The 27,992-nt window shown below is 40.5% G+C and overlaps 1 protein-coding gene across 4 annotated transcripts; it reads right to left on the bottom strand.

Annotated features, from left to right (window-relative positions):
- Positions 1–15: 15 nt before the first annotated feature.
- pik3r5 (phosphoinositide-3-kinase, regulatory subunit 5) lies at positions 16–26,028 on the bottom strand. 4 transcript variants are annotated; one of them, XM_084380788.1, is made up of 18 exons: positions 25,774–26,028; positions 16,684–16,799; positions 11,952–12,067; positions 11,771–11,839; positions 10,174–10,312; positions 9,514–9,583; positions 8,861–9,035; positions 7,360–7,528; positions 7,175–7,243; positions 6,074–6,966; positions 5,763–5,885; positions 5,453–5,584; positions 4,856–4,949; positions 4,146–4,222; positions 3,167–3,260; positions 2,802–2,884; positions 2,087–2,202; positions 16–1,562 (listed from the first exon to the last, which is right to left on the bottom strand). In XM_084380788.1, the coding sequence occupies exons 2-18, from the start codon at positions 16,781–16,783 to the stop codon at positions 1,412–1,414; spliced, it is 2,670 nt and encodes an 889-aa protein (XP_084236914.1). In that variant the 5' UTR covers positions 16,784–16,799; positions 25,774–26,028; the 3' UTR covers positions 16–1,411. The 4 variants fall into 4 exon arrangements, with proteins under 4 accessions (XP_084236914.1, XP_084236917.1, XP_084236916.1 ...); XM_084380791.1 differs by having other exon boundaries at positions 2,087–2,199; XM_084380790.1 differs by having other exon boundaries at positions 5,763–5,882.
- Between the last annotated feature and the right edge of the window lie 1,964 nt (positions 26,029–27,992).

Below are 27,992 nucleotides of genomic sequence, written 5' to 3'. Positions count from 1 at the left end.
ATAAAGGCAAATATCAAGATTAAAATCAATCCCCCGGAGAAGACATGTATTTTATTGAAGATTAAAGTTGAGATATTGCAAAGGTGATACACATACAGTTATAAATTCATTATTGCATTTGAAGTATTCCCATCAGAAATGGCAGGTAAGGAGAGAACAGTGGTGCCATGCTGTTATGTGAACATGAAAGTACCTAATTAATTTAATCTAATGTTCAAGTGCTTTAATTACATAAAAGATATATATACTGTATTTATATATCTGTGCAGTGCTACTTTTTCAATCTCAGTCAGGCAATCACAAAACAATAAGAATTTCTTTAAAAATGTCATAGTTTACAGTATGCAAAGTGCAATGAATCAGGTTTTTCTTTTACAAAAGAGTATGTACATCTGAATGTATTTTAGCACCATAATATGATTTTTATATTTTACATGTCTGCCCTTGATGAAATAAATGTTATCACTTTGAAAGAGCAAAAATATGTTCTATACATAAGTTACATTACAGTTATTACAGTGAGACTTGACTTGTTGAAGTAATCTGTACTTCACCTAAAGTCAAAAGGTCAACAGAGCCCCCTGCTGGTCATATTCATAACTCCAGAAAAACCTGTGACTTCATTGTAACTCCTTAGGAGAAATATTATCAATCCAGCCCATGTATAACAGACATAAAACATTATGGTGTAACATTCAAGCATGCAATAAAATATTTTTCAAACATAATATTTACATATTGTGTAAGTCCATAGTGTCCATTCTCAGATACAGGCACATAATCCCATAATCTCCCCAATGGAGGCATTATATAGTACAGTCTGCTCAGCAGGTGGAAACATGTTCTGTGGTCTTCGAGTCTATGTAGGTTGGTCCAAAGAAAAGTTCAGAAACCGACTCATAAAGTGTCTCTAAAAGGATCTTTAAATGTTTACATTCCATCTCTTTGTATCAGGGTGTCTCCTCACCTCAGATCATGTGCTAGATTAACCCTGTTTGACCAAATTACATTCTAATGTTGCTGTGGGTAAGGTCACTTCTCTGCCAACATAGAAAGAGGAATTGAAACCTGGACAGTTTCCTTAACAACAGTTAATGATTGCTTTATACAGAGAGAACTGGACGCATCGTTATCACGACTGTATCTTTTGGTTTCTCGAGAAGCCCCGTCTGCAGTTTCCTGAGCACTCCCACCGGGCCAGTCCTCCTGTCCTCCAGTTCTCCTCCAGCAGTTGCATCACCTGCCATCATATGAACTTGACCCGAGCTGCTTCACGACACCAGGCGGAAATGAAAAACCTGCATTTCCTGTGTACTTTCCCTCTGCAGTCAGTGTCTATTATTCAGAGCATATAAATAACAGAGCACAGAATCTTTCCTTTCGAAACCATCCAAACCGGTGGTCAAGAGTCTCAGGGAAGAGCCCCACTGAAGGTGACTATGGGCAAGCAGAGGAGGGAGCAGAAGGTGGGGTTTAGAGGCTGGATTTGGGCTGAGGTCTGAGATTTTCTTAGCCTCCAGTCAGCGGAGCTGTCAGGTTTATAGCACACTGAGATGTCACATCTATATGGAACAGAGGGAGACACGTCTGTTAGATAAATAACAACACTTTTTCATCTATAAATGCATGTTCACTGAGATGAAGACGATGAAGATGTCAAAGAGATTGCTTTGATAATGCAACAAGAAATAATAAGCCTGTCCAGTCTGTTGCTAAAATGAGAAATAATTTCTCTGACATGTGAAACTCTTCAAAGGTGATGCTTGAATTTAAGTGTGTTGAAGACACAGAGGCCTGTTCAGAGGAGCTACCTTAGGCTAGGCTACGCAAGGTCAGACATATAGTGCTATATCCGATTTCAGTTTTTAACCTTCGTAGAGGACCTTTTTCATTGTGAGGACATTTTGTCTGGTCCCCACTACTTCAAGTTGTGGCTGTTTAAAGGCTAAAACACGCTTTTGGCTGGAGCTTGAGTTGTAATGGTAAATGTGAGCGAAGGCTTGAGCATTTGATACACCAGTAAGGGTCCTCACAAGTATAGGAGGATGAGCGTATGTGTGTGTGTGCATTCATCTTAACCCCACACCTTGTGACACTCTGCAGTATTTTTTTCTCATCCTGGTCCAGACAAACAGCAAAGGTTGTGTTTTCAGCACCGCTGACTTGAACCTTGTCCACCTTTACCTCTGTGGTGCTCAGCTGCTACAAAAGGAAAGAACAGAGAAAGCTAAATGCATTGCACCTCATGAATAAACCTTTTGGAGAGAGAAAAAAATGCTATATGGTAGAGTATTCCTCTAAAAGTGTGTCAATGTGTTTGCACATTTGTGTATAATTTCACATGATAGTCATTGCTACTGCTGCTTGTCTGAGTTGTTTTTGTCTCTGAGTTGTAAAAGACACCCTTGAGCGAAAAATCAACATATAAATACATCTCCGTTCTGCTGAGGTGTTATGACAGTCGCAAATCAAGGGCTGCAAATCTAAAATGAGGTTAAGAGATTAAGCGGTGACAGAGAGCAAATAATATTATTGTCAGAACACAAACGAGCAAAACAGACTCAAGTCTTGCCTGTGTTGTGGCTTTTTGTTCCATCAAGCTGTCAGTTTGAAAAACCTTGTTCTCAGCATATGTGAGATGAGAGATTCAGCTGTGATGAGTTTGAGATGCTATCAAGAATGCAATGAGGTCTCTGTCTTTACATAGCAAATGTGTTGCAGAGTTGTTTATGAAAACGTGCTGCTGCGGAGCATTTTCAACCACAAACCACCGAGACAGGCTGATGTCACGTCTAGCTCACCTGGTTGTAGCCCTTCTTGCTTTTACCGCTCTGTCTCTTCAGGACTTCAGTCATTGTGAGCTGCAGGCACTCCATCTTTGAATCTGACAGAGATTGTTTCAGTCAAATTATGAAGACACTTACACAGCAATTGCTTCATTATCACCTGATGCAGGTATCAAAAGGAAAATATAATTTACAAGTAGCTGAATCAATACAGTTCCAACGAGATTAATAAATGATCTTGTTGACTTGCTATTAAAAAAAAATATTAAATGTAATAAACAGTTGTTATCTTGTTTTGAATTTCCACCCAGGTAATGTGTTGTCTCAACTAAACACAGTTCAGTGACTCAGTATTATAGCAGCCAGTGGCTGTAACATACCTAGTTCCTCAGGATTCTTGCACGCTTTGGTTAAGTTTACCGAAGTACAAACTTTGGTTTCTCTTTTCCACTGGCTTCTCCCACTAATCACCACCTGAATGGGAAGAGAAGGGAGAATGGGATTATTGCTGTTCTGGAAAAACCCTAATTTACTGGGGAATGAGACACAGATTAAAGTGTATAAGTGCAGCCTAACTAGCACAGGAATTTTGTATTGGGAATATTTTTTGTAAGATAAGGGACAGATAAAAGATTAAGAGCTATTATAACATCAGTAAAAGAGAGACATCATAGTCTCTAATGCTTCATACTGCAGACAGGGACCACTAGGTTTATCAGGTCAAGGCATGTGCTCATTGCTCTTTAGCAGACCTTGCATTTTATCACTAAATTTTAATGTGTCATTTCCTGTGTGTGCAGAAGTGTTTATAACCGAAACCAGTTGAATAAGAGTAAACAGCATGAACCTCCACTCTCCTGTGTGTGTGTATGTGTGCATGTATGTGTGTGCATGACTCACACACTCACACACTAGACTGTGTATACATGTATGTATATATGTATTTTTTTTTCTCTTTTTCTCCCTCTTTCCCCCCTCTCGCTACACTATAATCACTCCCTCTGCACAGACTGACCACATTATGTTTAACTGTTTGTTATTGTTTGTATTTTCTATATACTTGCCCATTTTGTCTCCCTCATTGTTGTTTAGTGTTTTATGCTTCTTTTTTTGCTTTTGTTTTGTTTATTTGTTTTTGTTTGTTTGTGTTTGCTTTTGTTGTTCTGTCTGCACTGGTGAGTTATGTAAACTTTATCACCAGTAAAAAAAAAAAAGAAAAAAAAAGAACCTGCACTCTAACCAAAGAGATAATAAAATGTTTTTGTGTTGATAAAATGCTGTATTTATGAGGCAATTCTTGCAAAGTTGCAGCTTCAATATACCAATTTTGATAGTGAATAAAATCAAACAGCATCTTACCCTGTTGTACACCACCTCCAACTTTAGAGGAACTGCTTCTCGGTCACCGTCAATACCAAACCGTTTACTGGCAGCACCTATATAAAATAAGAAAATATGTTTGTTTGTATGTTTTAGTTACAGTACAAAATAATCCTACTACACTGTTAAACATGACTACTAACATCTAGCATCTATTATGCTTGCACTGCAGCACTGGAGAGTATGAGTAAACAACTTAAAGCATGTAAACCTATTACAGTGGTAACCCAAAACAAAATTATGTACCTGAAAAGCATAATATGTCTCCTTTAAAATTTATGAACAGGTGAAACAAAATTAAGGTTTGATTTTTTGCATTGGCGTTTTACAGACAGAATTAAATGTAGAAAATCTTCAACTACATAATTTTTGTGTGAAGAATATTGTGAGCGACAGTAACCACCCAAATGAGGAATAAAACACTTTCCCTGAATTTTTTACCTCTCAAAGGAAATCAAAAATCAGAAGTGCAAGTAGCGGTGGCAACAAGTGAAACCAAAAAAAAGTAGAAGTAGACTGAGTCATGATATAGAAATAGCAGATGTTCCTCTACCATAAATTTAGTCCAGTCTGGACCTCATAAAAACTGATGATGCATTTCACTGCGTTGAAAATGTGGAGGATTTTATTTATTGTGGAAAGGTTGCTAGGACATGTGGGCGTGTTTGGTATGTGTGTGTCACACTCACCCATGGCCTTGATGGCTCGTGTTCCTGCGGTGTGACCCAACTCCAGGGAGTGGACGAACACCTCAGTCCTCCTCTCTCCACAAGCTAACGTCAACTACAACAGCAAAGATCCTCAGTCAATGACTTCATTTGAACCAGTGTTTCATAAGTTAGCAAAAACACCCAGAGGGAATCAGGGTCCTATTTCTGCTCACATGGGTGCCAAAGTCTGGCTCCAGGAGCCAGTTGTACCAGCTTTGTGTAAATCCAAACTTAGCCTAGCAATGATGTAAATATTATTAGTAAGTTGTGATTTATACATTATCATGAAACTGGTTGCATCAGACAGATACGTTACAATATAACTCTAAGTAACACGTAAATAGTTACACATGCCTCTCGGGTAGGTGCAAATCATAAGATGCCAAAGAATTATACTCCCTAATGGTAAAATGGCACCTTTTCTGCTACACAGCATCATTTTTAAATGCACCACTTATATATAGCTGGTGCAACCATTGGGCAGAAAAAAAGCCCAAGAAAAGGGCTCTAAGGCAAAGATGTATACTGTTTTATAGTGTAAGTGTTCATGTGTTTCTGTGTGAAAGTGTGTCTGACCTCAGCCTGGTAGAGCTGGATCAGAGCTGGCCGGGCAGCGTAGCGGCAGTAGTACAGGACCAAGTCAGCCAGGATGGGCAGACGCTGCTCATATGAGCTATCATATGACTCTGACTCTGTCTTTGAGGTTTGCTGCAGAGAAATACAGACCAATTTAACATTTAATACATTTATACAGCAGGATGATTAACGTAATACATATTCTTTGACTACATCGGAAATCCGTCATGTTCTCAGTTGGATAAACCTGAATAACAGACTTTTGGATTAGCTATGATCGTGCAGTGTAAAAGTAATATTGCAGTTGTACCTGGCAGACAACGTTGGCAGGCAGTTTTAGCAGGCTGAGGGTGTTTCTTTCGTACCAAGGGTCCAACATGCCGAGGAGATGGGCGATGTCATTAGTACTATCCCCTGTGAGGTGAAGAACCTGCTGTAGCAAAGGTTACAATTACAACCAAACAGTGGAATTATCCTATAGATATGTGTTTTTGTGCATCTACATCACAAAATCTGTTTTTCTTTACTCTGTACGGTTCAACTCAGCTCTTTGACAGCTTAGTTAATATGAAAAACCGGTGTTGAATGTATGGAGTTTGGGTAGAGTTTTCTTCTACTTACGTTAGACATGACTGCTCCTTTTACAGGAATAGAAGACCTCCGACTCCCTGGCCCTGCCGCCGAGTCCTTCTTCACAGGCACAAAGTAGAACTGAAGCTTGAAGGCCCTGCTGAGACGTGGACATGCACTCTCCTTCCTCCTCAAGCTGTTGTAGGCCCGTGCCACCTTCCCTGCCACATGATCAGCACCAAACACCACCACCCTCAGTGTAATATTCTTACTGTCCTCATCACTACTGAGAATAGGCCTCCTTCGGAAGCAGACGTGTCTGAGAGTTTGACTTTGTAGTTGGGGCTCAGGACTACGTAACTTGACTTGCTGTGGTAGGGAGTTGGAGCGCCTGTCTCGCACCACTAAAATGTCTTTTGATTCTGTGTTTCCTAAGCTTTTGGCCCGATACAGTAACCGAGGGCTCTTGGGTTTGATGAACAGCCGGTAGAAGTGCTGACTGAGTCGAGCAGAAGTTTTGACGGACTTTGGCGAACATTTGTCAGCAATGGGAGAGGAGCATATGTAGTCATCCGAGTCTTCATAGTAGTCACTATCAGCTCCAGAAGTGACAGAGAAGAGGGATGGAGCGTAGGACTCTGAGGTTACAGACAAGGTTGAGAACATGGAGTCTTTGGAGGCAGTGGACACCGAGGAGATGGTGGAGAACGTGGACGCACGAGGGTTGGAGTTGCAGCCAATTGGGATGAGAGACATTGAAGGCAATTCCACACTATGTTCCTCATTGTCTTTATCTTCTTCTTCCTCCTCTTCCTCTCCATCCATCTCTGTAAGATCCTCCTCCTCATCATCATCATCATCGATGTCTTCCCCCTCTTCCTCCTCAGGTTGCCCGAGAGTCACCAGTTGGTCAGGGTCATGCTCCAAAAGGGTGTTCAGAACATCTGCATCAGAGTAGACACACCAATCATAGTTAGCAATAAGAAAAGACACAAAATCTACTCAAACAAATTAAATACTCTTTGCATTGGAAATATGATTTGTATTTCTCTTATATAACATTTGGGAATTGGATGATGCTGAAAGAAGGAGGGGAGACTGATAATTCCCATGTATGAATTAATAGTATCAGTGTCATGCAGAGTACTTTACCAAAATTGTCTTTTTCCCAGTGAAACATGTAACATTTGGCTGTAGGCAATGGTAGAGTTTGTAGCATTCCTGAAAACAATGATAGCAAAAAGAGAGAAAAAAGAGAAATAATTGAAACTGAATATCTTTATCATGTATAAACTGTCTATATTATATCCCCCAGATCATGAAACATGCCCTCCTACCATCAGACTTCCTCCCATTGGATGCTGGGATTCTCATCTCCTCCCTTAGTAGCTCAAGTTCCTGGATTACATGACTGCGGCCCTTCAGAGGGTCACTCATTGCAGCGGCCGCCTCTAAGACATCAGTTACTGTGGAGAAGATCTCCCCCAGTTCATGCACAGTTTTTGCCTGCAAAGAGTGTTCATGATACGGTAAACGTAAAACGTCTTGACACATTCTTGTATTGATTTCTTGTCTAATTCTTTACACTTGCAATTGACAAGTTTTTTGCTGTAACCCTAACCCTGTAACATATCTATATGAAGTAAATTTAGATTGCACCATGCAATATATATAGAATAATGAAACAATCTGAGTTTTGATGGCTTCCCTTTAAACTTTGTCACAATTTTGTCTCCCACTGGGCACGAGGGCTGTTGCCACTTTGAATGATTACACACTTTCTAATGGTTCATATTAACCTCTTCCTCAAAAGTATGGATGCAGTGAAGAGTACATTTATGATACAGATTTTGTCATTATTGCTGGTATAATGCATTTAATATCTTGAAATGCTTTAAACTCCTGGTAGTCTGTTTAAATGCATACAAACAGGTTTTGAAGGTACAGTGTGCTGGACTTAGTGGCATCTATCTTTGAAGTTGCAGAATTAAACCAAAAAAATACACCTCCCTCCACAACAGTAGCCACTTAAAGTGTGAAAAATGTGAAAGGCCCTCTCTGGAGCCAGTGTTTGGTTTGTCCGTTCTGGGCTACTTTCGAAATATGGTGGACTCCATGGAAGAGGTCATGTTTCCTCTGTAGATATAAAGTCTCAATCTAAGGTAACGAAAACACCACTCTTAACTTGAGGTGACTGTACAAAAGGACTGTCAGGATTTTGACAATAAAATGAAAATAAGCTTTCAGTTTTGATCACTGGATCAAAAGCAGGATCAGAAATCCCTTCCCCACCCCCAAGATGTCAGGGCGTAAAACCAGTGATCTGTTATCTTCTCGATAGTCCAACAATCACATAGCTGTCAGTGCTGGAAAAAAAATTATTGGATCCTGACCTTAAAGATCGAATTTGTAAGAAAGTGGATTGATGAATCTAATTCAACCTACCAACCCAAAGCTTCAGTATGTGACAAGTTGGGAAATAGACTCAACAATCAACTTTCTTTTAAGTTGGACTTTAAATTTAAAAGATAAATCGAATCCTGGATGTGGAGAATCATGAAACTACTATTATACACTAATGAAAACACAATTCTGAATATTGTTTTCCATTTCTTCTAAGAGATCCGCTTAAATCCTACACACTAGACCTTTCATGGACAATATAGTTCTTACTGATGGGTCAGATTTCATTATAAACTCTCTCTGTCTGTAAATAACAATTGATTTTATAAAGTAACGGCATACCACAAAGGACATTTTTCGCAAATTAAACTTAAAATATAGTGTTTTTGTCTTTGAGAACTGTCTGCAGATTCTGACTCTGCTCTGAGAACATACCTGCAGGGCTCTGTGGATGTGATGGAGGGGGTACTTGGTGCCTAGTGTGGACTGGAAGGCGTGTTTGATCAGGTTGATGTAGGTCTCCTTCTCCGAGTGCTCAACGCGACTGAGCTGACCAGCCACTGAGAGAAAGTCAGCCGGCACCTCGCTCGGGTTCATCAGCAGCACGGTCCTGCAAGGTAACAGACGGACGGAGTCATTAATAACATGGACACAAATTCAGAAGCGAAGACGCAAACAGGATGCTGTTGCGGGGTTAGATGGTGTTGGGTGTAGAGGGGGATGAACGGGGACTTTCCTACTGTAAGTGCTAACCACCTAAGTGCTATAATTCAGATAACTGGAGGAAACTGTGCTGATATCTTAACTTTACAAGTATGGCGCCAGATCAGATAAGTTCACAGTGAGCTACTGACATGTATTTCAACAAGAAAGCAGAAGGTGTAAAGATGACAAACAGGCTGAACTGGACTGGAAATAGATTTTCATGCAGCTTTTAAGAGAGGTAAAAACAAAGTTTGCATGTGTACTCAATAGGTTTCTTTGCAAATACAAACCTGTTAAGCATGAAATAAAGAAGAGCTTCTCAATTACTATAAATCCTAAATCATGTAAACTCTAGTGCATTTAGTTTTGTTGTGTGGACTTACATGGTCTTGGAGCACTGACTAGAGGTGATAAGGCCCTGCTCCTCTCTGACCAGCCTCTGAAAGGAAATGCCTGTGAGGAAAATAGAAAAATAATTTGATTTGATCTATTGATGGTTTTTAATGAAACATCTTGACCTAATACAACGTTGTGAATCACAGGGTCCTGGTGCATTGGACACATGAAATTACAGCATTTAAGACATTTGATCAATGAGCTGCAGCGCTGAAGTAGTCAGTGTTTTATTTACCTAAAAAACACAATTTGACATTAATTATTTAGGTTAATTCAAATACATTCATTCATGTCCGTTGCTTTGTTTTTCGCACTTCCTTTGACCTTTCCTCTGAGCTTCACCGCAGGGGGCTTCCGCTTTTAAAAAAAGCTGAAGTTTCATCCGCATTCAAATCATTTCAGATCAGTATGAAGAAGTGCCCAGTTCAACCTAAACCCTTATCATCTTCCTGTCATTGCCATTGTTGATACTTGTGTTTGTGCTATAAATAGTGACCTTTTGCACGTGTCTCTCTAAATGCATTTCCTTAAGTGGTCACTAGGGGGAAGACCATTACAAGAGTTGACAGACAGCAGAACAGCACAGAAACAGGAACACACACTCACACAGAGAGACCCTTAAACAAAATGAACCCAAATATATTTACCTGGGGCCTTCATCTCCAGCTGTAGTGTGGAGAGGAGGTTTCTGCACACACTGCTGTAGGGCTCAGGCCAGGTGAGAAAGCAGCGGAACACCTGGATAGCTTCCTCCAGCAGCTCAGTATCTGCTGGACAGTGCGGTGTCTGCAGGCAAAGATAGATCACATATTTTACAGTTTAAATTTGGGGAAGAACCTGTTTGAGGCTTCATGGGTTATTGTTTAGCATTTAGGGGGGTTTTATTTAGGTTTGGTGGACAATGATACCAATTATGTTGAATGTATGTGGTGCAATGTGCATGTATGTATGGTAAAAGTTCAGAACATGGTTATCAGTACACTAGTGTGGACTAGAGATGCCGCCTTGTTCATTATTAGTCCATTTTCAATCTTATGTTTGATTGACAAATATGAGTTGCCCAAGTCCAAATGACACCCTATTTCCCTTGCCAACAGTTAAAAGACACTCAAACACTAAAAGAGAGAAGTGAGATCAGTGTCAAATGCTAAACTTTGAGTATAAATGAATGAGACTAGTCACTTGACCAATCACTGGTTAATTGAAGCAAAGTAGCTTGCCTCACAGCAACTTACAATAAAATTGTTTCGTATAAATGACCCTCTTGATGGATCTGATATGTAATAAAATCTGTAAATTCGACCAGTGGCTTTTGTGAAAAAAAGCTTAAACTGACAATATGATGACAATATTGGCTCATATGAGTGATTCTTCTTCTTCTTATCCGTTATTACATCATTAACTAAAATCACGTCACATACGTTTTGAGGTAATTCACCCAGTTCAGTGTAATAATGTGCTGTTGTTTCACCATCCAGTGTTTTAGCATATTACAGGCTTTATGACGAACAACCAAAGGTACATTTGTCGCGTCATTACAAAACCTCAAAGCTGTAACATGATCTGTTGCTACACAGTTGAAACTGAACTCTGGGTTCTCACTTCCTACTGAAAAACACAAGGACAGTCGCAACAAGTATGTTGCATTATAGTCAAACATGTTGATGAGGGTCATCCAGATCATGGTAATTCTAGGTGCTGTATCGTACGCATCTAGACATGTTTCAGTTTCTTGAAGACGCTTCACCTCTCATCCAAGAGGCTTCTTCAGTTCTAACTAACTTACAGAGTCATTAGGGCCACTTGTGGGTCGTTGACCCAACAGGCCTTCATGTGGGTTGCTAGGGCTAGGTGAGCCCAGGTGTGAATGGTTGTTGAGCTGTCTGAGGAGGGAACTCAGTACTGCATTGTAGGTGGGTGATAGATGGATTCTTTTACTCTTCTTTCAAACCATTATGTGTATAAAATCATGTTAACCTAATGAAGCAATCAGTGTTGGCTCTGACAGCCCAGTGTGTTTTCTCTTCACCAGCCAGCTGTCTAACCAGCAATGAATCAATCAGATTTCTAATGACGTGGTGTTTTTGCTAGAGGCTTGTCTAGCATTAAAGAGATTGTAGTGGTTTGAATTGAGGAACTGATTGACCTTTGGATGGACTGTGCTCTACACATGTGAAACACCCTGAGAGATAAAAAGAGGTGTCAAAAGGTTAAAGGCTTTTATAACATTTGGATGATTTGTACCTGAAGCAGCGTGGAGGAGAACATGATGGCGAGGGGAGCCACCAGCTCATACTGACACTGCTCCTGAGCCTGAACACACACACATTGGGAGAGACAGAAAGACAACAAGACATTAATACACAAACTATACAACGCACAATGTATCCTCTTTGACCATGGACTTTGACCTTTGCCCTCTCACCTCTTTGGTCTTCCTGATGATCTGTTGTAAGAGGATGAGGAAGTTCTCAGGGTCCCTCTTCACCATCTCCTCCAGGCTCCAGCGGTTCATCGACTGACCCGCCGAGCACATCAGCACTGTAAGGGTGATTCATGTTAATGCACAAATATAACACACACAGAAAACCACACCAAGCTATGTACCACAACAATTTTAGTCCAACCCCAAAAAGACTCATTGCTGCATGTGAAAGCAAACACAAAAATTTCTCATGGCAGAAAAGCTTATTTTACTGTAACCTCTCAAGTCCTCACCATAAAATCTTCTGATAATATGAGTAATGCTACGCCCTATTACATGTTCTTGTGATAGATCAATCGGTGGGTAGAATTAAAGAAAGTACAACACTACTGGTGCAGGGTTCAGTCTCACCTGTTGCTGACCAGTGCAGCGGGAGGGTTCAAACTTTCTAGGAATGTAAACTAAAAGGACTAGTTGTTCTTGTAAACTGTAGTTACATCTGTATATGACCATCAATATGAAAATATATTATTTACTGTGGTTATCACTGCTTAACTTGGCTGGTGTAAATTCTGACAACAGCAAAGCTAATTAAAGAACGCTCTGATCAGCGATGTATTGATAGTTGCACATTGTGGTACAACTAGACAGGTTCTGCGTTCGTGCTTTTAACATGCAAGCAATAAATGCACACTTTCTGTTGAGACAGGGAGCCCTGACTGAAAAACGTCAAATGTATCTAGCTTGTTTAGTGATTACAATTTCTGTTTTAAGAAGGAAGAAATCACCATAAAACTTAAAATACAGACAACATAAGCAACAAACAGTTAACACTTCTCCAGTGACTATCCAAATAGAACATAACATTGATAAAGAGTGCTCATTTCCAATGATTTAACATCTTTTAACAACATTGGGAGGGACCATAAGTGAGATAGTTTGATTGCACGGCCATATTGGTTTTGCTTTCTGAGAGTGTAGAAACCAGTCTAGGTGGAATATCTGAATCAAAGTCACCCAGTGAGTTTGTCTATGCACTTGCAGTGATGACCACTCAGTTGTAGCATTGATAACACTGATCGATGGTGTACAAGCGATGAAGCTTAAGAGCACAACCATATACAATATCCATAGTAGGTGAACACACTTTCTGCATATTATCAAGAAACAAGAAGGAAACAATTACACCAACGTTTATTATCTATTGCAACCTGAAACTCTGGTTAACATGAGGTATTTCATTTCCTTTGTGAAATCAAACACATCTTAGCTTATAAGACTGAAAGCGCACCTAACATACAACATTGTGTTTACGAAGAAGGTGTCAGACAACGCTTGGGTCTCAGGCTGGCATGAGGCATATGCAGGTTTTGAGCTACTCACGCCAGGGCTTTAAAGCTCATAACTGTCAGTTCTGGTGTACTTCACGGGTGTGTCTTTTTTATCACCTTTTGTTCAGTGTTTCAGTTAGGATGTTTGTACACTGCCAGGACAGATTTCCTGTTGCAAGAAAACAACGTTAAGGTATCCTCCCCGGAGAAAGTGTTTTGGAACTTTGCGTTTCAAAAATAAAGAAAATTTGAAGGATCAGAAGGGAATAACCAGACTCACAGGTTGGACAATTTTATAAACTGTTGAACACCTTTTTCAACATAAGTCCACTGGAAACTTTTCATGTAAACGCAAATGCTTTGATTGCAAGTTTTCTATTATGGGGTGAAATGGAAACATTAGATAAATACAGATAGAGATAGAGAGCTGCGACTACAGTATCTCAACGACACCAATCTCAGATCTATCACACTCACAAAAACAACTGAGCGTTTGCTGACTCCTCACAAGCACCTTACTTTCCATTCGATCCCTCGGTCTCAACGACTCCGAGGGCGTCTCTAAGGAGCTCAGTTTCCAAGGAAGTAGCACATCAGCAGTTGTTCAGGTTACACAGAAATGTTTTCCAAGAAACATGTCGGTTGCTGTTTTTCTCTAAAGTTCTTTGTGACCATCATCAGTATTTACTGAAGGACTCTCTGGGTTTATCTATTTATAGGATGCCAGCACTGGAAATGAAGCAGCTGGTGAGATGTCAATTTGATTATCTCAGTTCTTGAGTAGATGGCTACTGGCTAACAAGTGCAAATTGATAACACTCATACACAACATACACATACCTGGACATGAAGGCCTATGTCATGAAAAAGCAGTGAAGTGGAGACAAAAACATGAAAAGCAAACTTGTTGAGATCACAACCTCTCAGCACAACCTACAACATGTGTGTGCATCACTCCATCTGGCACAGGTCAATGTGCGGGAGGCTGATGCCAATTTGATCAGCGATCTGTTTTCACACCCTACGCCACCGTGGCTCCTGCCTCGCGATGCCTCACTCACACAGTGCGGTCTGTACCACCACTTCCTCCCAGCTGTCTATTCTCACAACTTCCTCCAGCACCCAATAACATGGTCCCCGGATGATCTTATAGCAACAGTGTCATCAACAACAAGCTCAGACACTTCTTTGCTCATATGCCTTGTGCGCCTGTCACACGCCGCACTTGTGTTGAAAGAGTGAGAACAAACAACTGCCTTCTGTTCGAGTCAGCACTGCAAACAGCACGTATGACATCCAAACGTGTGTACTGGGGTTGAAGTTTCTGAGAAAATGTGTTGCTTTTACTTTCTTGAAAACAGAAAATAACAGGTTTTAACCTAACTGTAAAGCCACAAGGACTTGAGCAGAATGGCTCAATAGCTGTAAGTGGCTCTGGATCAACACACCAGCCAAAAAACATGAATAAAAGGCTTATATTTGATTTCACATTAATTTGGCTGAGGCACATGACAACTAAACTAAATTAAATTAAACTTTCAGAGCTGGCATTTTGACTTGTGGCAGGAAACACACAATAGCTTATCGCCTCCACACATAGTCATACATAAAAAACAATTCTAGTGTGGGTCTGACATGAGTTTTGCAGGGAAGCCAAGTATAATTACCGTCATGATTATGAGTTTTGTTGCTCTCAGTGGTGCTCTGTAGAGGCTGGGCGTGGCTTTCCTTCTGGCTGGAGCTGCCTACTCTCACACACCTGCAGCACATCTGATCATCAGTGTCATCTTAAATACTCTGCTCTTCTCTCTACTCACTGCCAGATTATATTGTCTCCCTGATGTGGTCCACGGCTTCTTCGATTGTGCCATCTCCTATGAATCTAGTCTCTTGTGTCATTGTGTTTGTTACCTCACAAACATTGTCTCCCCTAGACCTTTCCAGTGATCGACCTAACTCCAAGTTCCAGCGTCTTTGCCAACCTACCACCTAGCCTCCAGCGCCTCTGCAACCTGCCTACACTCCACTGCGGATCCTCGGTGTTACGCACTCCAAAGCCTCCACCTACACCTCAGCCAACACCACTGTGAGTCTCTGCCACAACACTTGTAGAGCCACCTGCGTTACCACCTGCCTGAGCCACTTCCACTGCCCTCCACCTTTGCCTTTAAAATGATTTTCCTGTAACCATCTCCCTGTCTTGGTGTCCGCGTTTGGGTCCTACAGGAACACTGTGAGCTTCAAGTTTCCAATTCACACGTGGGTTGTGCTGAATATTGGACCAGGATTGGCTCTAAATGATTTGTGATGTCATAAATCACGCCTGCAGGCCGGCCCCTTATAGCTATATAATGTAACTTTTTTTTTACCTTTTTAAAATAACAGCTTCAAATCATGTTGATGGTACAGTGTCTTGTAATAGGGTGAATGGTGTCTCTGTCTCAGCCAGTCTGCCGTCCTATCACTTGCCAGGATGATTTACACTTTCAGCAATAATTGTGAAAGTGTCAAACTGCACAAAAATCACTCTATGCAGTGAAGCTCAAACATTCAAATGAAGAGGACAAACACATGTTTGACTGGAGGAGGACGTTAACAATAGCTCAGTGACTCAGAAAGGTATTCCAGTTAGCTGGCACACACAGTTTCGGGACATCCCCTAAGTGGAGGGCAGCCATAGTTAATGTTATTAAATACACTTGTGCTTTTCCTGCTATGACATATCAACATTCCTGATGTGAAAAAAGTTGATAACTTGCTCTACCACCTGAGCTACAGCGTGCTGGAAACACTAGACATAAGACAACGAACTGATATAGTTTGGTGTGGCTGCAGATACAGTGTATTTTTTTGTTTTTTGTGCAGATCTAGATGCAGATGTGGACAAGGTGCATCTTGCCAGAGTTACACAAATTTAGCATGTGTAGCTGGTAGATTTGCTTTACTCACCAGCCAATGGTAATCTATTGAGTAGTGTGTAAAATATAAATATCCACTTGCCATTTGGCCTATAGACAAAAACAATCCTTTTGAACGCTGTACACAGCAAAACAATTTCTAGTCAAATATATCATATAACATTTACTATAAGGAACAGTGACCTAGAACGCAGTATTTCAGTGATAAAGAACCTTGTCGTTAGACAGTTCACTTGTTTCAAAGGCAAGAAACTGTCTAACTGTCTTGTTGTTTTTTTGTTGTTTTTGCCCCAAAATATTTTGTAACCATACAAAAAAAACACTTTTTCATCTCTAAGAAGTAAAGTTTTGACTAAAAAAGATACACAGGAATTCAATCCTCCTCATTGTATCAGTGCAGAAACATATTTAGTCGTTACACGCTTCACTGCTGCCTGCCCTAATCTCAGCTGTGGTTCTCATCTCTAGCTGCTGCAGTCTTACCGTTCCAGTGGTGTGCAGCTGTGGGGCTTTGTCTCAGCCCGTCCAGACACCTGTCCAGAGCATGCTGGATCCTGTCCTCTGTGCACGAGGTGTGCTGCATCTTCACCGCTCAGCTTCTGTGGAGGGATGAGAGATCGAGCGGGTATTAAACATCAAAACACGTTACATAACTCCACTTCCATTCATGGATTCTGTGGAATATTATCTAAACATAGATAATATTGACATGCATGCACAAACATGCTCCTCTCTGTTCATTGGCATTATGTGTTGCAGTATGTTTTGCATGAGGGCTGATCACCCGCTGAGTATGGAAATTAGTTGAAAAAATTTGATACGCAAACCATAAAAGGAGCTTTCTAAGGGGAAGGAAAACAGACAAGGGGTTGCTTGTTTTGCTTTTCTGTTGTCATAGTTCCTGAAACATCAGTACACATGATTGACCCCTGTCTCTAAAACTCTTAAAAAATATTGACGGATGCCACGTTAGCAAATCATGTTCTGTGATACGTTTAAAATGTTAAATCATACAACAACAAACAACATCTACCTCTGCAAAATACATCCAGACATTGACATTTGCAGATATACCCTTTTACTGGCAGTAAATACATTATTAGTTGTTTGTTTCCTGAATGAAATTTAAACTTTACTCAAAGCAAAACAAGCCCACAATTTTCACTGTATGACTTTTATTGTGAGAGAAAAACAGTCATCAGTGATTTCAGTTATTAGATTCAGTTGTGAAACAAAGCTGTGGATCAGAGACGCGGTGAATAGTGAAATATATCATTCCAGTACGACCACAACATTATAAGTACAACATATCTACAGTACACCACACTGACTCATCAGGACATGCTGAACTTCACTTTTATAACTTTCAGTTTATCAGTGCATATGGCTGTTCTTCACACAGCATCTGAGGACAACACAGGTGTGGTGACTTGTTTCAGTTCTGTTATGAACACATCCCATCAGAAGCTATGTGCATAGCAAGGTGCCAGGGAAGTCCCATCAGTGACTGAAAAGTTGAGTTTATAAATCCTGGCTGCTTTTAGATAAACAACATTCATAGTTTATAGACTGCTTTCCAAACCAGAAAAATGCTACAATAAAAACAGAAGCCACATGCTCAAAATTTTCAGTGACCACTTCTTCATGGTTACTACAACATTGGTAGATTTCTGAATTCCCTTGGAGGGGTGCAGGTGTCACTGAGGGGGGACTTCTCACAACTGATATGATCAGTCTCAATAATCATCACAAAGTGCACATGCGGTATTTTGCTGTCCTGTGGTGTTGGGCTCTTTGAGGTTTGGAGATGTTTTTACTTTGATGATCATCAGCACCACACTCCACCATCCCTCACCTAAATCTACTGAATATCTGTTTATTTATTTATTACATGAAAAAGACTTCCAACAGCTTATTGAGATGGAGTCCAGCTACACAAGATTAACCCTGACATTATTAGTAACATGAAAGTAATGTCATCGAATTTGGCATTTATCACACAAATGGTGTGTAGGATGTTATGTCGTGTAGGCAGCTAAGACGACTAAAGCAATTTGGTTAGATCTGATCCATTTAAACTATAGCTTTTCAGACGAAGCCTCTAGCTTGTGTCAGGTTTTATCTGATAGTTTCCAATATTTAATTATCCACATATTAGTAATTTCTTTGACTTTCTGGTAAGAACTAGATTTCATCACATTGTTCACTTCAAAAACACTTGGATGACTTTGCTCAATGACTAACAACCTCTGTAGATGGGAACATGGGTGTGACCTGTGATCAGTTGAGAGATGATATGAACAAACATGTTTTTGAGATGTCTGTTTTTGAGAATCTGATATATTTTGTCACAGTGTGTAAGGCCTTGGTGTTTTAGACAAATACCAGCATTAAAAATATACTGCAACAGTTCATAAATATTCATTGGGGTGAGATCAGAAGAGAAGTTCCATGGTGGTTGGTAATGTGATATGTCAGTGCTTGATATATTTTTAAAGCTCCTCTTACCACATACACTTTTCCATAGTGTGTGTTTATTGGAAAACATCCAAATTTACGAAGCGGAAAAAACATACTTCCCAAAAAAAAGAGAGCAAAGCTTTATAAAGATTTCCTGTTTGAGAAGTTGAGCAGCTCAGCATTTATTTGCTGTTGTCAGTGACTCACAAAGCCAAATTCTCAAAAAATTGAATTCTCTTCATCGGAGCTAATGTACGTACATTATTCATCAGCTTGTTTTGATGATGGAAAAATAAGCAATCTGGCTGATAGCTGAGTTCTTACAGAGCGAAGTCAGAAATGAGACAGAGGTGAGCAACTCTGTTTTTGCCTGATTACATCTTCTCAAACTTTCCCCAGAGCGTTTAACGAATTCCCCATTTCACATGAAAGCTAGAAATAAATGGTGCCTGTCAAATGAGTGTTAATGGGTGACTCACTTGCTCTTACACACCCACTCACCTGATAACCCTACCTGACACACACACATACACACACACACACACACACACACACACACACACACACACACACACACACACACACACACACACACACACACACACACACACACACAGTAAACTTTAAACTTTAAACCAATAGCATGACATTTTGGGAAATATTCATATTTTTTCCATCACCCTCATTTGTCTGTAGCTAATATACTGTCTGAAGGTTACCAGAATTCTTCTACTGGCTAACCAAAGCTCAGTATTATGTTATATCTTCTTTGTTTTGTATATACAAAAGCAAAGCATAAAAACAATATTATCTGGACTGCTTCAAAGATTTCTGGCAAAATCATGATGATACCAAAACTTTCACTTAGTGCACCGAGCTAACAAACCCTGTAAAATGATAATGTGTTGTTTTTATTGTGTCTTTTTAAGATTAATTAAACAAACAAGATGTAACATGTAATAGGTGAGCTTTAGATATGTATTTTGTCACCCTGCACAGAGCCAGGATAGCCTTTTCTCCACATTTTCAGTTTGAATCCGTAGCCATTTCCCATCTAACGCTCGACGAGAAAGCTAAAAACCTCTCAAACTATTCTTTTTGTGTGGGGAGTGATGGACTGCAGATGCTCAGAGAGTCGGGCTGGGTGCAGAGCCAGACTTTGTGGAGGCATAAACACCTGCAGTCACTTTGGATTCTGCTCTAATCTGGAGCCGTTTACCATCGAAGGAGAGCTCCGAGATTTCTTCACTTTTGGGATTCACTCCTGTTTATCAACCTGACTGCAGCAGCGATGTGCTGAGGTGATCTTCATCGTCAGGTGTTTCTGTAAGTACTGTATTGTTGACTGCCGACTGAAGCTGGAGGGGAAATACCTTACTTCATGAACAACATTACAGAGCAGTGAGGGGAAAAGAAGAAAGAGAACCAGGGTCTCTGGTGAGTGCTGAATTAAGAGAGGCTTGTCCTTAATTTCAAACACACAGACCAACCTTGCTTTGTGCTGTTACTCACTGGCTTACGGCTAACACACAGAGTCATCTGGCTGTTTGGGGCTATGCCAAAAGTAGCGATGGGTGACCAAATGAAACGCACCCTTACCTTGAGAAAACTTGTGGTTTTCTCTGGGTTTGAATATTCAGTAGTCAACACATACATGCCGGTTACATGTGCTACACAAACAATAGTGCACATAATCACACACACGTATGCTTGCACAGACATAGTATACAGTACTGCCACACACACATACTGTACAAACATCCGACCCACCGACCTCATCATTACCACCGGTGAAGACGTGGGGCAGGAAGCTCGTGCAAACCCAAGTTCAGGAGGCCAGAGGAATGAAGCTCAATTATCCCCCCCACCACTTCACTCTTTTTCCTACAGTTACCATTCAATAACAATACCAACAGCTTAAGACATAAACACATCCATGTAGCTCCCTTTTTCTCAGCGGTGCCTCCTCCCCTGAGAGGTATTGTGTCTAAGAGGTGTCCCGAGTGGCACTGAGCAGGGGTATAGAGCCGAGCGTGTTGGACACTTGTGCTGAGGGCTCCGGTCATTGTCAGGGTCGGACAGAGCTGGACGAGAGCCCGGTGAGAGTGGAAGGAACTAATAAGTCAGAGCCGTGATGACTTCTGCATTCAGGATGCGGTTCAATGGACATATGTAAAGGTAATAAAGGAGGTGATGACCTAATATGTGGTGGCACCATCCAGTGAAAGTGTTGTTCTCAACTCTATCAGCACTAACTGTGGTAATATTTCTGCTGACGACAACAGAGTACTGATTTGATGTACTTGTACTGGTGTTCTTCCTCAGAAAGCTAGGGTGCCATGGTAACATGAGTAGTGCTTCAGTAAAGTTCCGTCCGAACTCCAGAGTGTCATGACAGTTGTTTACGTAGATATGCTCGTGGTGTTGCGAATGCATGAGTCTGTGGTGTTTCATAAGAGGATGTATGCAGCACATCCCTAAGAGTCAACAAGGTCACTTCCACTTTTTCTACTCACAACAGTCAGACAATAATAAGCAGCGTTTGTGTGGTGGACGAACAATTTGAAACAATCCTTACAACAGATTTACACTGGACTGTCTCGTCACACTATAGTCCATAAGTTGAATACTGCAATGGTGCAACATTTTGACCATGAAGGTCAGGCAAACATCCATGTGGTAAGCCTTAACAAGCACACAACTTCAGAACATGATGTTGTGGAGACTCTTCTGAACACAGACTACATTGATCCCCAACACTCAAACTTCTACGAATAACTGTGAGGCGTTACAAGTTTCCCACACAAACTGAGCTCTGCCAGCACTCCACCTCCACCTCCACCTGTGTCTTTCTGTCTCATTCTCATGCCGATCTCTTTCTCCCCTCCTTCCATCTCCTCACAGGCTGCTTCCCATCTCTCCCACTGATCCCATTACCAACTGCTTCCTAACAGGAAGAGAGCTTCCCTGCTCAGCTGAGGAAGCAGGTGCCTCCCTATTGTTGTGGTGTGATCAGACTCTGAGATATACTCCCACAGACCAGGAGGAGAGCTTGTGTGTGTACAGTATGTGTGTCTGTCATTTTAGCTGAATTAATAGAGTCTGATATTCACATCCAGTCTTCCTCTGCTGGCCCACAGAGCTGTTACCCCCCCTTTCTCTCCACTGACCCACTGGATGTGAACCGGCCTCTTATGGCTTTAGGAAACAACAGTGGTCCAACTCCAAAGCTCCACTGTAACTAAGTGCTTCCTTTTAGTTCAAACAACCGCTACCGGTGAGAGCTCAGCAGTCAGATAGACTGAAGCTGGAGTTTAAGGTGGACCAGTGTGTGGCATAAAACACATCTTTTGTTTTTGCCTTCGCAAAGCACTGCAATGAATTTCACAGATGAGTATTAAAGTGTATTATTGATCTACGAAACAGCAGCTGAGTTTTCGTTCATATCATGTGATCAGCATCAGCAGCAGACAGAGTCTGCCCAGTTGTCATGGAATTGCAGATGTTGAAATTTCCATTTTTGGCCACGTCATGTTGGCCATGTCTTGTCAGAGCTTGGCCATGAGCAGAGATTCTTCTTCTGTTCTCATAACTTCTGCCACTAGGGGGATCTCTACCAAACAAAACAAAACAAAAGATGTTTGCGTGGAGGGCTGGGCGGAGCGGGAGGGGGACAAGAGCCACTGCTTAGCTGCTAAGAGCCAGCTCAAGACTCTGAAATAGAGCCAGAAGCTCTGGATTATAAACACCTGGAGTCCCTTCAGATTCTGCGCTGATCCAGAACTGTCTACAGATGGGAGGAAAGCTCAGAGATTACTTTTAAACTTTTAGGATTACAAAGTGGATTTATCTTCACTCCTGTTTATCAGCCTGACTGCAGCAGCGATCTGTGAAGCTGACCTCCATTGTTGGGTGTTTATATACTGTAATGTTGATGTTGATGTATACGCCATTAAACAACCACCACTGCTGACGAAAATCTATCTGATGTGACTCGGCTGCAAAAGTTCACAGATGAGGTAATGTTTTCAAGTTTTATTCGCCGTAATTTAATCTTGTTTGCCTACTTCCCTATCCTGGAAGTAGCAGCAGTGATAAAACACACTGTTACCTTGAGTAAACTTGTGGATATTCCCTGGTTTGTGCAGAATTAGTTAAAGGGTAATGCAGAATTAATGCATATTACATCTTAATGCCTTTTTTCTGAAGTAAGTTATACAAAAAAAACTTTACATCTAATGCAACTGGGAGAAGATTCTTCCCTGCAATACCTTGCTGTATCTCGTACCTGTATCTACTTGAAACTTAAATAAACCTATAGTGTATTCTTATTTGCAACTGCATTGAAGTGACTCAAGTTGAAAGTATCAGCTTTAAAAATAAAGTGAGACGCAGCAGTCTAACTACAGCACCAAAACATAGAGGTTGTTCTGTCGCTTAGAGAACAGAGAGCCACTCTATATAAACTTTGGGCTTCACTTCCTCAATAACACTGATAAACACTTGATGAAACTATCATGAATGCAAATATCAGACGGCGTTACATCAGCTTATGACACGCAACTCCAGAAAACAAGGAGTCAATTGTGACCCTGTTACAGAGTACTTGTCTGCTCAGTTTTACACTAAACAACTCTGGGTTTGTCATGCAGCAAATGATGAGGATGCGGGTATCCATGATTTCCAGTTGAAATCCATATCCTGTAAAATCTGTTCTAACGTGCTAAAAATGTGTGCTTTAAGGCTTACATCAATGAAACTACATAGTTTTGCAGCAACAGGTGTGTTGTGCATGTGCACAAATGCATATGCTCACACACACACACACACGCACACACACACACACACACACACACACGGGGGTGTTGACCTCAAAGTGTGTGCCGTAAAGGTGAAATGCAGATTTTGGTGATACCACAGCCATAAAGAGACAAACAGGAAGCAATGTTGTGAATAACACACAACAGTGTTGCACTGGGATACTGCAGTCATCCTCTGCTAGCTGTGAAATAAGAAAAAACAACAGACTGTGACGGCGTTCGCTTCATATCTAATATATCTGCGGTAAACAACAAAGGGAGGCAATATCTGCTGCCTCCAATGAACGTCATCAATCTGTGTAATTTTTTTCTTTGTTCGCCCGACACATGACCTACACTGGCAGTTTTTATTTCTCAACAGGATGAGAGCTGATGGTACTGATTGTGTAATTGAAGCATTTCTAAGAAAATTAGATGATCTCTTCCTTTGGTTACACAGGAAGGGTGTGTTGTCATCTGACAGGCAGGCATTTAATGCTTAGGATTTTCTTATGGAGAAAAACTTGTAATGTTGGTATTTATTCAGTCATTAAATAGTTGGTAACCACTGATGGGAATCAAACATGAGGCAGTATCTACCTCGGGCTAAAGACATTGACCTAATTTAAGTTAAGCCACTTGTTATTTTGTGGAGTCAAATCTTTTATCCAGAGCAGAGCTGTATAGATTGTGAAACTGACATGTGGACTCAGTCAGAATCACAAAATGGGAATTCGACACTTGAAAAATGGACAGACTCGCCGAAGACTTGAGTTGGTCCATTTATTGAGACAAACTGGTTCCAGATTAAGGAAACAAAAAACTTTGAAGAACAGTTTAAAGGTCAGCATTCTGATCTGAAAGTCCTGCCATTTACTTTCTTATTTGCTTATGAAGATCTGACTTGGATCTTGTTTTGATGAGACTTGCTACTTCACTGATTTAAGACTTAAAGGAAAACCACAAATTTTACACTTTACAGCTGTTTACTACTGCATATCTGAAAAAAGTGTTATAAAGCCTTTTGTTGCTCCAGAGGGAACTGAGCGAGGCTGATAAATTACCTCAAGTGATGTCACTTGAGTCAGTGTCGGCTGGGTCTGAAGACTACATGTTTGAAAAAACTGGTCAAGCTGAATCGTGGGTAATGTAGGCGACAGGTTTTGTGAGTGATGAAAAGGTCCATATTTTGGATTCTGGTTTTAATTCTTTTTTTTTTTAAATAGTCCATCGTGAGTCCGAAAGAGTGCAATGTTTAAATGGTGGAGTAGCTTGCTCAACTTGAGACCTGAACTAGACAAATAAAGAAATGATTTGTTTGTCACTTTAGGCCACAATTTACCATCTTTAGTTATTACCACTTATGAATACCTGAATTAAAAGTCAGCTCCTCTACAAAAGGCACATGTACTGCACCTGGTCTGGCTGACAAGTCGTTGGTTTATGTAGTAAAAAGGATGTTGAGTTCAGGCGTTGGCTCGGTACAGTTTCTATAGGGTGGAGTCCTCAAAGACCACTGACAGACTGTCGTGTCAGACTGAACTTATGCTTAATGACAGTGAAGAAGACTCAACATCCTGGTTGCCACTTTTCAGTGCAGTATTTGTAAAACCAACTACAGCCAATGTAATTACCCCATGACCCTATATCACCACACCATACACTTCAAGGTGCTGACACAGATCACGCTATCTGACAAATGTTCCCTTTAACAGATTCAAACACAGACACAGATGAGATAAATAAGATAACGTCCAGGCGACTAACACGTGCCTCTGCTTCTCCACTTCCTCAGCGTTTATTAAAAGCATGAATCATATCGAGCTTATGAAAAAGCAGAAGTTCCCAAAATGGTATCACAGTGGGGGGTCTGTGGGCTAACAGAGGGCAGAGCTGTCAACATCACAGCCCTGCTTTTCCCATCACTGCGAGACTGACGCTGCCCATCAGCCCCTCTGACAGAAAACAAGACACCAGAGGCTTTCACATTGCAGAGAAATAAAAAACATATTTACATGAGTCAAAACAAGATGACACAGAAAGTTGACTGACAAAATCAGCTTTAAAGAGTCTCCAAGATGTCAATATAACATCATAATAGATAAATTAAGCTATACAATATTGCCACAAACCATCATATTCTCAGATATTCACATGTTTATGCAAAGATGTTAACTCTAGTCTAGTGTCAGTCAGGGAGTCACTGAACTCATCAGGGTGACAGTCAGTGACTGCTGTCCCCGTCCAAGCCCAAAGAGAAGGGAGCACATGCCCTTCATAATAAAATAAACCCATCACTGCCTCATTGTCTTACCTGCAGTTTACTGTCCAGCATCCATAGCCTCTGTATGTGTCCAAAGAGTCCAAAGAGTCCCAGGCAAAGTGTCTCCAGCTCAGTGCCGCTGCCATTCATTCACCACGCACACATCGTTTAACAGACAAACCCACATCCTGGGCACGGCGGAGGAGTAGTGCAGGCAAACAAGACTGAAATCAGCCGCTAGTATCTGGTTGTAGCTCTCGGCTGCGTTCAAACGCTTCTGCGCTTCACAGTCACACACACTGCGGCTCACAAACAGGGCAAACAGGAAGTGTATGAGAGAGGTGCATGTGAGCACAATGAGGGAGGCTGCTGGCGTGTATAGGTGGGAAGTGCAATTGTGTGTGTGTGTGTGTGTGTGTGTGTGTGTGTGTGTGTGTGTGTGTGTGTGTGGCTCTACATGCGTGTCTGAGAGGTTGCATGTGGATTTTGAAGGGATGTTGGCCCCCAAAAGGAAGTCATCTGTTTGACGTGTTTGTTTTCATGCTATTTTCACAGTTGTGAGTGAAGTGTCTTTGTTCGTTATTTTCTGAAGCTGGACAAGTATTAGTAGTTTAATTGTTTTTACACAATAAACACAAAATAAGCTTCAGTTTCTTAGTGATTTTTGACCCTTTAAAATCAGTGATCAAGACCATTAATCATCTTCTAATATTTTGATATCGAATCCTTACAGATTGTGGCCATTAACACTATTATATACAGTATGTTAGTGTAAATGCTACAATAACTTTAACTTTGATTCTTTACTTTGATTATATTTGTATACATATCAAATTGTGTATGTTAAAGGGGCACAATGTAGTTTTGGAGAAGAAATTTTACTATTTATAATATTAATGAGGTAATAATGCAAACTCAGAAATATTAATTTCTTCCATAACTTAATAAACAAGCTGTGCTCAGAGGAAGATAAGGTCCCCAGAATACTGTTTGAGGGGAGAAAGGTGGCAGGGTCCGTCAAATACAAAACAAAGTAAAACAGTATGAAATTGTGTTGTGTTGTGTTTAAGCTCAGTTTGTTTATTCAGTTTATTCAGTCACAAAAACAAAGTTTGTTTGTTGAGTTTGTTTAGGCATAAAAAAAATCTGTCTGAAAATCTTTCTCTTCTGATTTTTTTCCCCCTCAAAACTACGCAGTGCACCTTTAAGTAAGAATGCATCAGTCCTTTGTATTTGTTTTCACTGAGTTTGTGAGATCCATATTCCCTCTGTCTCTGCAACCCCCTCAGTCAGGGAAACACTGGCCTTACTTCCCCCTCCTGCTTTGACTCTCATTTACATTTCATGTATTAGTGCAACTGTGAATTCCCCTTCTCTTGAAGAGAGGGAAACGCAGTGACAAGCCAAACAAAACAGTGACAGTAAACCCTGAATAGTGTTTTTGATCTGAACATCTGAATTCAAAGCTTCAAAACAGTGATTTAAACACATGAGGAAACATATGAAGCTAAATTGATAATAACTAGAGAACGTATTATTTTTATGTTATGAAATAATCTTTTGACACAAATGTATTTACTTCCATAGAGCTACAAGGTCGCTTATTTGATGTCAGTCAGTGTAATCATACTTTATTTGATTATGCAGCCAGGCAAGTTATCCCAGACACTATGAGCTCCACTTAAAAAAGATAAGTTTACAAGAAATGACTGAAAGAAAGCAAATGCAGAAGAGAGAAAAAACAGGTTGAGATTTAAAAAATCCAGGAAGATGAAATTGAGGAAAACACAGAGAAAGTGAGTTGCTGACTTTTAGAAAAAGAAACAAAAAACAATGAACAGGGTCCTGAACAAAGACACAAATCTGAAATTTCTGCCCACAATAACAGATCTTACCATATTTGTTTCCTTACCACACTTTTTTTAACACCTTACTATTGGCAAACCCATTGCTTTAATGTCTAAAGACATGTTTTCTAAAGGTCTCTTTATGATTTCCACAGTGGCAAAGCTCATGCATGTGTAGGATTTTCATTATGTTCAAATGTGTTTGGTTAAGCTTCAAAAACCAGCTGAGTTCCTTCTCCACAGGTTTTTTGTTTTTACAAAATTTCCTTCAATTCCAGATGATTTCCAGATAAGGGAAGTCACTCATTCTCGCAAAATTCGATTGAATACACATTGTGTGTTTTAATATAGCAGTTATTGTTCTGTGTGGTTTTGCTGTCGGTGTAAACTTGTTGTTTTGCCTCAGCTTTCTCTACTCTACAT

Source organism: Pagrus pagrus (genome assembly GCF_965226575.1).
Source record: "Pagrus pagrus genome assembly, chromosome: 2".
Taxonomy (NCBI): Eukaryota; Metazoa; Chordata; class Actinopteri; order Spariformes; family Sparidae; genus Pagrus; species Pagrus pagrus.
Note: the sequence above shows the minus strand (reverse complement) of the source record. Positions and strands in the feature narration are given on the sequence as shown.